This window comes from Cebus imitator, unplaced genomic scaffold (genome assembly GCF_001604975.1).
Source record: "Cebus imitator isolate Cc_AM_T3 unplaced genomic scaffold, Cebus_imitator-1.0 Scaffold38, whole genome shotgun sequence".
In the NCBI taxonomy this organism is placed as follows: Eukaryota; Metazoa; Chordata; class Mammalia; order Primates; family Cebidae; genus Cebus; species Cebus imitator.
The window spans coordinates 2,954,872-2,965,656 of record NW_016107353.1 but is presented as its reverse complement, the minus strand read 5'-3'; the positions used below and the strand labels follow the sequence as shown (position 1 = coordinate 2,965,656).

General features: G+C 45.3%; 1 protein-coding gene across 3 annotated transcripts in view; it reads right to left on the bottom strand.

Annotated features, from left to right (window-relative positions):
• Positions 1 to 2,916, bottom strand: part of TMCC2 (transmembrane and coiled-coil domain family 2) — a 46,753-nt gene extending 43,837 nt beyond the window's left edge. The window contains exons 1-2 of one of the 3 annotated variants that reach the window (XM_017525439.1): positions 2,053 to 2,187; positions 651 to 734 (exon numbers count right to left, since the gene is read on the bottom strand). Coding sequence is in view for 1 of the 3 variants with exons in the window: in XM_017525438.1 (XP_017380927.1) it covers positions 2,053 to 2,259 (207 nt within the window). In the remaining 2 variants the exon portion in view is untranslated. Of the gene's footprint in view, positions 1 to 650; positions 1,199 to 2,052 lie in introns of those variants that run through there. The other 2 variants (XM_017525438.1, XM_037737349.1) reach the window with 2 other exon arrangements.
• Positions 2,917 to 10,785: the final 7,869 nt, after the last annotated feature.

Sequence of the window (10,785 nt, the reverse complement as noted above, 5' to 3'; positions counted from 1 at the left end):
AAAAAAAGAAGAAAGAAAGATGACATAGGAGAGTAGAAATGAACAAGTTTAAGGCAATCCTGTCTACAGAGACACTGCAGCCCCTGTGCCATGACAAGCCCATCTTCCTTATGAAGGCAACTGGGGGAAATAAATGGAGAAAACAGTTTCCACTGCTGTTCTGAGCTGAAAAGTAGGGGAATTTCCAAAGCTGCCTCTCATAGACTTAGCTGAGGGTTTCATCTGGTCAAAGAATCAGGGTTTGTGCTGGCCAGACTCATCTGGACCGGCCCAGAATGGGGCTGCTGCAGAAGGCTAGCCTGCTCCCCACAACGGCATTAAAGGGACCCCTTCTCCCTCACCGTCTCACTTAAAACAGAAACTACACCTCCTGCCCACAAGGGATGGACTCGGGGGTGACAGCAGAGATAAACACCAAGGGCCTGACGAAAGCTCAAGCTTCCTGTGCAGAGAGAGCCTACCCCACAGAGATCCTCTAGACATAAGGCTAACCATGAAGCTCTGAAAAGGACGGCAGCAGAACCAGAGGTCAGATTTGAATAATTACTGCAAAATTTTAAAAGCACACACAAGGACCTAGTTGTCCCCCTTTTCACTCCTCCCCAAGGCACACGGACAGGTAACATACACGGGTAAAAGCACACACTCACCTGCGCTCTGACTTCCTGACTCTGAGCCGCTCAGCCCAAACGAGGAATGTCATTGGCTTATTCTGGCGAGCTCCTTTGCGGCTGCTGCCATAGGATACAGGCTTTATTAAATGTAACGGAGTCCTTTCCGTTCCCCCAGCCCAGACCCCACACCTTCTCTGGAGAAAATAACTGTGAGGTATCAATCTCCAAGGCACCTAAGTTCCTTCCTTGGGCTGACATCTCGCTCAGCCCGACGGTGAGTTGGCTTAAGAAGCCTGAGCCTGCAGTCCCTGTGGCAGTTCCTGCAAAGGTGCATTATTTATCTCAGCTGCTGTTTTAATTGATAGAGATATATTCAACACAGCTCGCCAATTGTTTCCGCAACCTCAGGCCAGAAAATAAACAGCTCCATGTGAGCAGTTCTTTCGGCTTCTGGTTCTAGCTGCCGGCTCAGCATGTATGCAACTTGAACTGAGGCCCCAAACCAGCCCAAGCACTGCTCCACCACCTGTCAGTTCTCCACCCTGGGGGTTGGTTCAGCAGGCAGGCAGAGATCTCCAAGCACTATCTTAACCTCTGGCTCCACCTAACGGCAGGAAATCCACACACCCCCGTTCCCAGACCGGCAAACAGCTTCATCCAGGAAGGCGCTCAAAGATCCCAATGGGGCTGGGCGCGGCGGCTCACGCCAGTAATCCCAGCATTTTGGGAGGCTGAGGTGGGAGGATCACCTGAGGTCAGAAGTTCAAGACCAGCCTGGCCAACATGGCAAAACCCCGTTTCTGCTAAAAATACAAAAATTAGTCGGGCGTGGTGGCGCGTGCCTGTAATCCCAGCAACTCGGGAGGCTGAGACAGGAGAATTGCTTGAACCCAGGAGGCGGAGGTTGCGGTGAGCCGAGATGACGCCACTGCACTCCAGCCTGGGCGACAGAGCAAGACTCTGTCTTTCCAAATTTAAAATAAATTAAAAAAAAAAAAAGGCACCCAAAGATCCCAATGGGAAGAGACTTACTCAGCAAAGAAAACTAATGGTCACCTGCTTGGCCTCCCATGTTGCAATTTCTAACTCCTGCCATCCTACAGGAGGGAAAGTGATGTCCACTTTTTTGGTTAGCATCTTGGATTTCTCCAGCCCTTCGAGAATAGCACTTCACACACATTTTTCAAACAATCTCGGATGGGTGAGTCACTAAAACGTTTGCTGAATAATAGGGAACAAACACAGAGAACTGAAATGGAGCTGAAAGAGGCACAAATGGTACCTGACGTCCTTCCTGGGGTGCCAGCCAAGCATCCGCTCATCCTCTCTGACCTTTGCCTGGCTTCCCCCCTCACTTTTAACCTGTTAAAGCACTTCTGCGTGGGGTGGCGAGAGCTAAGTCGCGGGCTGGGCTTGCCGGGGGATGGTCTGCGCTCACCTTTAAATCAGGAGGCTTGCTTCGGGGACCTGGGTTGAGCGCCGCGGTAGCGCCGGCGTCCGAAGTTGGCCCGCCAGCAGAGTTAGCACCCGTGGTCTCCCCAGGCCGGAGGTCCGCGCCCGGCAGGTGGGAAGCGGTATCTTCCAGCCCAGCTCCATCCTCCTCGCCCTGTTGTTGCTGCAGCTCGTCCGATTTGCACCTCTTCATGATGTATGTGGGTCGGCAAGGGGAATCTGTCCTTCCAGCGCGCCGTCTTGGGGAAGACCGCACCCCCTCTTCTGCTCAGAAATGAGGCCTGGGGTCTAAATTATTAATAAGGAGGGGAGATGGCAGACCACAATTGCTTCAATTAAAAAAAAAAAAAATCTTAAAGGCCGGTGAAGGAGGGGCGAGAAGGTGAGCCTTGGTTACAGCTTGGAATAGTTCATTTCGACCCGGGGAGCGAAGGCAGGTCACAGTCGAGGCTGGGCAGCAGGAGTCCTTGGGCAGTCATTGCAGGAGGGAGGCGGGAGACAACCCCCGGCCCCCAAACTTTCTGCTTCAGGGCACGCGCAGGATGGAGAGGAGCTGGGCGGCACAGCGCATCCCTCCCGGTCGGCCGGGCTGCGGGGCGAGGCGGGGCGCGGGGCAGCCGGCCGGGCAGGTCCTAGTCGGCCGCCTTCGGCGCCGGCTGCGGCCCCCGGCCCTGCCACCGGCCCCCGCCCCGCATGGGCCGGCCGCGGAGCCCGCAGCGCGCCCGGCCCCTGCTCCGGCCCGCGCGCCCCGCTCCCCGCCCGCCGCGCTGCCTGCTGCAAAGCCGCGACCGCGGCCCGAGCCCGCGGCGAGCGCGCAACCTACCCCGCCCGGCTGCCTCCGCCCGGGAGCTGGAAGGCGAGGCTAGGAGGGAGTGACAGCGGCAACCGGCCAATGGGAAGCCCGTGGAGCTGAGGGGGCGTCGCGCGGCCACGTTTTTAGGGTTGGTTGCACCGTGCGATCCCCCAGGAGAGGGCTGGAGGGCGATGCTGCTGCGTTTTTGCATTGCGGAGAGCGGGCTGTCGCTCAGGGGCGGGGGTGGCGGGCGTGGGAGTGGCAGTTTCGGCGCCAGCTTGAGGGACCCTGCCAGGGAAGGCTCGCCCGGGATTTCCTCCACCCATTCGCTTTATTTGGCGAGAAGGGGCACAAGAGGGATGTTTATTATCGCTGCTTTCTGGGGCTCTAACTTTGCACCTTATATACATAAGGGAGACACCTCTCCCCTCTAAGATGCTTGGTCTGAGTCAAACCTGTGCCTACATTCAGAGCTGCAAATGGTAAGGGGAGAGGGTGTTCTCTCCTGATCGTCCGGTCCCCGGCTTTAAGTGCATATTTCTTAATGAGACTTTACTTGGCTTTATGCTCAGACATTGGGAAGCATTTCATATAAAAACATAATAACGTGAGAGTTCCTTACAAACTGTGAAGCAGCTTTTAAATAAGAAAGGGTATTAATGGCAGGAGGTTGCCACATATAGAAGTGTCGAAAAGGAATGCTGTCTCTCTTTGCATAAATCTCAGCCAAACTGTGCTGAGTAATCTGGAAGCAGAAGAGAGCAAACGTTGGGGTTACCAAGATATGGAGAGTAGTAATAATAACAACCGCATCTGAGCGCCTGTTGTGTGTCCTCAGGTGGACACAATGGCTTTTACTCATCTAGCAACCAGTGGTTCTCAAAATGTGGTCCTTGGACTACAGCGTCAGCATCACCCGGGAACTTGATAGAAATGCAAATTCTTGGCCACCAGCCAGACCTACAGAATCAGAAGTAGTGAGCCAAGAAATCTGTTTTGACAAGCCCTCTAGGTAATTCTGACACACGCTACCCTTTGAGAACCACTGGCCTAGACAGTGAAGGGGCCACACGGTCTCTAAAGGATTTTACAGTTTACCAATCTCTTTCACACCCATCGTGCCATTCTAGCCTCACTTCAGTCTCACTAATCGGAGTCTCTTGACTCTGTTCTGTCATCTTCCCATTCCAACCACTCATTTTAATGTGTATCCTAGAAGAGACTAATTTGTTAAGAATTTACTTCAGCCAAGCAGCTACTTTCTAAACTAGGCAGCTCCACTTTTAGAAGATAGGAATTTAGGATGGGCTGGGAATATAGAACCACCCCCCACATCTACCACAAAGAATCAAGCATAATGTGGAAACACAAAGCTATAAGCCTTTATTTAGCATTTTCAATGGTGAGGGGATGGCAGGATGCCAGTGTAGACCGTGGGCAGGAGTAGAGAGAACCGGTGGGGGCAGGTTCCCATGGTGCAAGGTTTCAAGCAGAGGAATATACTGCTCCCTGCCTGTCTTGGCCCAGATAAGTGCAGAGGCCCCAAAGACCCTGAGGAAAGTTTTGAGGGGCACGCGGTGGCCAGCAAATGGTGAGCATGCATTGACATATGTTCATGACCTGACTCGAAGCTGAAGGAAAGTGAAGGGATTTGGTTTAAGGAAGAGATTTGGTTTCATTCAAGGAAGCAGAGAGCATTATAATTATGAATTATACCTCATTTCTATACTAGATAAAAGTTGGTCTTAAGGTTGATTTGTATATTATCCTATACATACAGCATGACAGCCAAATTTTCTACTTGTGGTCATATTTGCAACTTGCGATTCAGGTCAGCGAAAAAGTCTGTGCTGTGTTTCATTTCATAAAATCAGCTAATACTTTACATTCCATTTTGAAAAGGCAGCATAGCATAATGGTTAAGAGCTCAGGCTCTGTGGCCAGACTGGGGACAAATCCTAGCTCTGCTCTTCACTGCCCATGTGAGTAGGGACAGGTTATCTAACCTCTTCATGCCCCAGTTTCCCAGTTATTTGGAAGTAGGGATAAGGACAGTACCTACCATAGAGGGTGTTGGGTAATAGATGTAAAGCACTTGGCCATTGCCTAGCAAAGAGTGAGGGCCATAGCTATGACCGTAGATGTCATCCAGTTGCAAAAGTGTTACATGTTTCACTCCAACGGTTCTATCTTTGGGAGTTCAAATGTGTCCCACCAATTTCTGACTTTCACTGAGTGTCATATTATGGAATAAATATGCTACTGCCAAAGAAGTTTGCATAACAAGTCTGTGTGGAGACCTGAGTGACCTATAACCACCAGTTTGAAGCCAATGGCAAATTTTCATTAGCTGCAGTAAATTCTTGAGCACCTAAGAAAATCAGAACTTGAAAGTACTTTGGTTGGCTGAAATTTTATTTAAAGGATTGGAGCATTCTATCATTCTATGTTTCTTTGGGAAATTATAGGCACAAAGCAAGTTTTGATATTCAAGATAAGACAAAAGTTTGCAGATATACAATGCAAGTGATCATATTTGCTATGTGGGAGTAGCATTTCCATTCTGTTTTGGCACAACTAGTTAATTATTAGTAAATAACATAGTATAGTGGGAAGAACGTTGGTCGTGGTGTCAGAAAATCACGTAAACATTCTGGTTCAGTTACTTCTTATGAGCTTAACTTCTTTCATCCTCGGTTTTCTCATCTATAAACAGAGGCTAACAGTATCTATCCTCTCCAGTTATTGCGAGGATTAAGATAGACAGTACATGTGAACATGCTTGACACATGGTATATATGTAGTAAACCTAAGTGAAACAAAAGTGATTAACCTGTCCAAGCTCCCTGTATGCCATATGATAAAGGCAGAATTATCCCACTAAGCTGAATGCTTTTTGTGAACAGAAATCCCAGTTACACTAATGAAAGGGAGCACTCTGGTAGTATAAAATTTGCTAAACCAATAAGTATATAAACAAGGCGTATAAAGGGCAGAATTATGGAATCCTGCTCTCTTGTTAACACCCAGTTCGTTTAGTTTGATAAATGGTTGAAGTTTTCATTATAGAGGATAAGGTGCCAAGATCAACAAAGTGTAGAGTAGGGTTTTGTTTTGTTTTGTTTCTTTTTGTAAAAGCAATAAGGTCTTTTTGCCAGTAGTAAGAAGCTTGTACATTATCCAAGGCAATTTTATTTCCTACTCCACAGCAATACTTAAAAAAATATTTAGGCTGGATGAAATAGCTCATGCCTGTAATCCCAGCACTTTGAGAGGCTGAGGCAGGCAGATCACCTGAGGTCAGAAGTTCTAGACCAGCCTGGCCAACATGGTGAAACCCCTGTCTCTACTAAAAATACAAAAATTAGCTGGGCGTGGTGGCAGGTGCCTGCAATTCCAGCAACTCAGGAGACTGAGGCAGGAGAAATGCTTGAACCCAGGAGGTGGAGATTGCAGTGAGCCGAGATTGCACCACTGCACTCCAGGCTGGGCAACAGAGCGAGACTCTGTCTCAAAAAAAAATTAAACGTCAAATGGATAAGTGGCTCTCAGTGCACTATTTTAAGATTTAACATACTGAGTAGAGTGATTCAAAGGTAAAAGTACTCTCTAGAGGGACCAGATATAATAATTTTGATCACTACATTTGATACAAATATCATTGCACCGACCACTTCCACTCAATGCACTCCTTAAAAGAAATTGAGTTCTATTGGATTAGGAGAAGTAAACTATGCAAATAATCCTTAGGAAGATTGTCTGGGTTGTTGATGATGTCACAATCCCACCAACTAAGTACAGGCTTTTTATTGGCTATTGTAAAAGGAAGGGAGGACTAGGAAGGCTCTGCATCACTCCTGATTGGAGAAAGCTCTTAACCTAAACTAAATTTTATCCTATTTTTTTTAATCTTTTTTTCTTTTTTTTCAATAACGGGGTTTCACCATATTGGCCAGGATGATCTCAATCTCCTGACCTTGTGATCCACCCGATTCAGCCTCCCAAAGTGCTGGGATTACAGGCGTGAGCCATCATGCCCGGCCCATTTTCATCCTATTTTTTACTTGAAATGTGCTCAGCAGCATTTTCCACATTATTACCTTTTTCCATATTATTCCATATGTTATTAGTCATATTCCATATGTTTAAGTAAATATTTTAAATGACCGCTTAATGTTCTATCAACTAAAGATATCATGGTTTAACTACTATCCACTTTACTCTTTGACATAGCTGTCTCGATTTTTTGCCTTTAGAAATAAAGCTGCCATTACTATATTTATGCAGAAATTGTATACATTATTTCATTCAAAACACAGAATCTCTGATACCAAACTGGCAATGTTTTAAAGGAGTAAGCAAACCCAGATTACTAACCTCATGATCATTTCTCTCACAGTGCCCCTAAGACTTACACAGGAGGTTCCAATGTCTGTTTCCTTCCTGGGGTGGGTGACTCTCCTATCTGTTACATGAAAAAGCTAGAAGTTCCTGCTTCTCATTTCAGGTAGGATGCATATTTTTTATTCTGGTTTATCCTCTGTAATGGAAGAAAAAACGATAATCATGGCCATGAACAGAGGAGGTCTGTGAAGCATAAACTTAAACCCTGATTGTACTACTATGTGTGAAAGCCTGGGACTGGTAAAATGGTTGCTTTGTGCCCTTTCCCATCTATATAGGGAATCCATACAAACCTCTGGACAATCTGTTACTTAAAGCTGAAAATTCTAGACCTTAAAAAGAGAGAGAAAATATCAGCTTTGCTCAGAGAGAATCAATTGTTTATTATTTTATGTCTGAAAATAAATATCTCTGGGCAGTTCTATGCATTATCCTATGTGGTACTTTCATATAATAATAAGAGCAAGTGTCTAGCATTTAAAGAGAGCCAGCGGTGTTCAACATTTTGCTAGGAACCTTGTGAACACTCTCCTGAAACAACCCTACAAGGTAAATATTATTCCCACTCTACAAATGAGAAAACAGGCTTAGAGAAGTTAACAGCACTTACAAATAGGTCCAAGATCTGTGCTCAGCTCCGTCTGACTCTAAAGCAAGGTTGTTCAACCCCCAGCCCAAGGGCCACATGCAACCCAGGATGGCTTTGAATGAGACCCAACGTAAATTTGTAAACTTTCTTAAAACGTCATGTGAAGCTGGGTGCAGTGGCTCACACCTGTAATCCCAGCACTTTGGGAGGCCGAGGCAGGCAGATCACCTGAGATTGGGAGTTCGAGACCAGCCTGACCAACATGGAGAAACCCCGTCTCTACTAAAAATAAAAAATTAGCCGGGTGTGGTGTCACATGCCTGTAATCCCAGCTACTTGGGAGGCTGAGGCAGAAGAATCGCTTGAACCCAGAAGGCGGAGGTTGCAGTGCGCTGAGATCTTACCACTGCACTCCAGCCTGGGCAACAAGAACGAAACTTCATCTCAAAAAAAAAAAAAAAAAAAAAAAAAAAACGAAACTTCATCTCAAAAAAAAAAAAAAAAAAAAAATGTGGCCAGGCAAGGTGGCTCAGGCCTGTAATGCCAGCATTTTGGGAGGCTGAAGTGGGCAGATCACCTGAGGTCAGGAGTTCAAGACCAGCCTGGGCAATATGATGAAACCCCGTCTCTACCTAAAATACAAAAAATTAGCCCGGCATGGTGGCGGCTGCCTGTAATTCCAGCTACTCAGGAGGCTGAAGCAGGAGAATCGCTTGAATCTGGGAGGCAGAAGTTGCAGTGAGCTGAGATCGCACCACTGCACTCCAGCCTGGAAGCAAGAGTGAAACTTTACCTCAAAAAAAACAAAAAATAAACAACAACAACAACAACAAAAATCATGTACTCAGAAGCATTTTCAACATTATTACATGTTTCGCTATTACATTTTCCCTTTTTTTCTTTTCTTTTTTTGTTAGCTTATCGGCTATCAGTAGTTTACGTGTGGCCCAAAACAATTCTTCTTCCAGTGTGACCCAGGGAAGCCAAAAGATTGGACACCTCTGCTCCAAGCCTAAAAGCCTAATAGCTCACCTTTTCACAACTATAATTTTGAGTCACTTTATGGTAAGTAATACTCTAATGAATATTAGTCTGGAGTTCAATATCTCTACATTCATTCACATAGATTTATGAAGACACATCATGTACAAAGGCTTTACAAGATGCTTGCGGAGGATATAGTAAAATAAAAGACATTGGTCCTTGCCTTAAAGTCCAGTTTGGGAGATGAGATAGAGATGAAATGTCAATCAACAGCACAAGATTGAAATGGTAACGCCTGCCAACACTCCAAGGGGGAGATAATTAGGTACCAAGGTCTGGAGGAGAGGGAGATCTCTGTGAGGGATCAAGATGATGCCAAAAAGAGGTATTTACACATATTCATCCATATCATGAATGTTCAAAGGATAAAATATTGCTTTAGGATGATTCTAATTCTTTTAAGTAAGGAAGAACTAAATAACATCTTGAAAATAGAACATTTGATATGTGGATCTCTTTTGAATCTGCGTGCTATAGTTTTATGGCATATTAAAATAGAATTTTTTTCTTCTCTTTATTCTCTGAGACTGTAGGGTAGTGTTTCTGAAAGTATGGTTCATGCACTACCAGCAACATAATCACCTTGAAATTTAGTTATATATGCAGATTCCCAGGCCCCATTCCAACCTGATAGAGTCAGAATTCCTGAGGGTGGAGCCTGAAACTGCTGTTTAGACAAGTTTCCTAAGTGATATGTGCATTGAAGTTTGAGAACCACTGATATAGGAGAAGACTTGGTTGATCACATTTGTTGATAGATTTATGAATTAGTTGAGCACTTACTATATGCACGACATACCTTCTCATTTAGTCCATAAAACATACTTTGTAGGTTCAGTATCATTTTACAGATAATGAAACTGAGGCTCAAAGAGGATAGAAAACTTGCCTAGGTAACCTGGCTAGAAAGAGATGGCCAAAGCACTTCTGCTTCCTTTCAATGTCCATACTTTTTCCACAATGCCCATGGCACCGTTAGCCTAGACTATGTATAGTCTAATTATAGACTAATAATAACAACTATCATTTGAGTTCCTAATAATGTGCCGTATAATTTAGATCTAAACCTTTCAATAGCCTCACGTGGTATTCTTGCCATGTAAGATAACTAAGAGAGATGTAGTAACATACAATCTCAATATCACCTTCCACCAGTTGGAATAGAGCTTTCTTATTTTAGTATGACTTTTCTTCACTTTTTCTTCCTGACATTTCCTGAAACCTTTTCAGCTCTCTCAGGGCTTCCTTTCCTTGGTGTCCTGGAAGGACCCACTGAGGTGGGAGAATCGCTTGAACCTGGGAGGCAGAGGTCACAGTGAACTGAGATCACACTATTTGCACTCCAGCCTGGGCAATGGAGCAAGACTCTATCTCAAAAAAAAAAAATAATAAATAATAATAATAATAATAATGAAAAACCTGAAACTACCTAAATGTCTCAACCCTTTTGCACTGAGATCAGAATGGTAAACCATGAGCCATTCTAACCGAAGTCCGGCCTTCAGTTCTAACAGGCACCACACCTTTTTCCAACACCGGAATGAAGAGTTGCTCTGAAGTTAAAAGGAAAATATCAGTTGTTTGAGAAAAACTTCTGCTGATCTTGTGACTTCAGTAAGAAAAAGACAACTTAACTGAGGAAGTCTCTCGTGAGAAGGGGAATCACACCATCCCCTGAGATATTATTCTGGACTATGCATCCTTATGTCATAAACCATTTTCAGGCATCCTCATATGGCTCTGGGGTATACCCAAGCAGATATAGGGACAAAGGGCTGTTTTCATTAATGAGTCCACCCAGGCTCGTCTCATGTCTCTCACAGGGTGTTGGTGAGAGAAGATAGTACTCCCTTTCAACAGGCAATGACACAGTGCAGTTCAATCAGAGG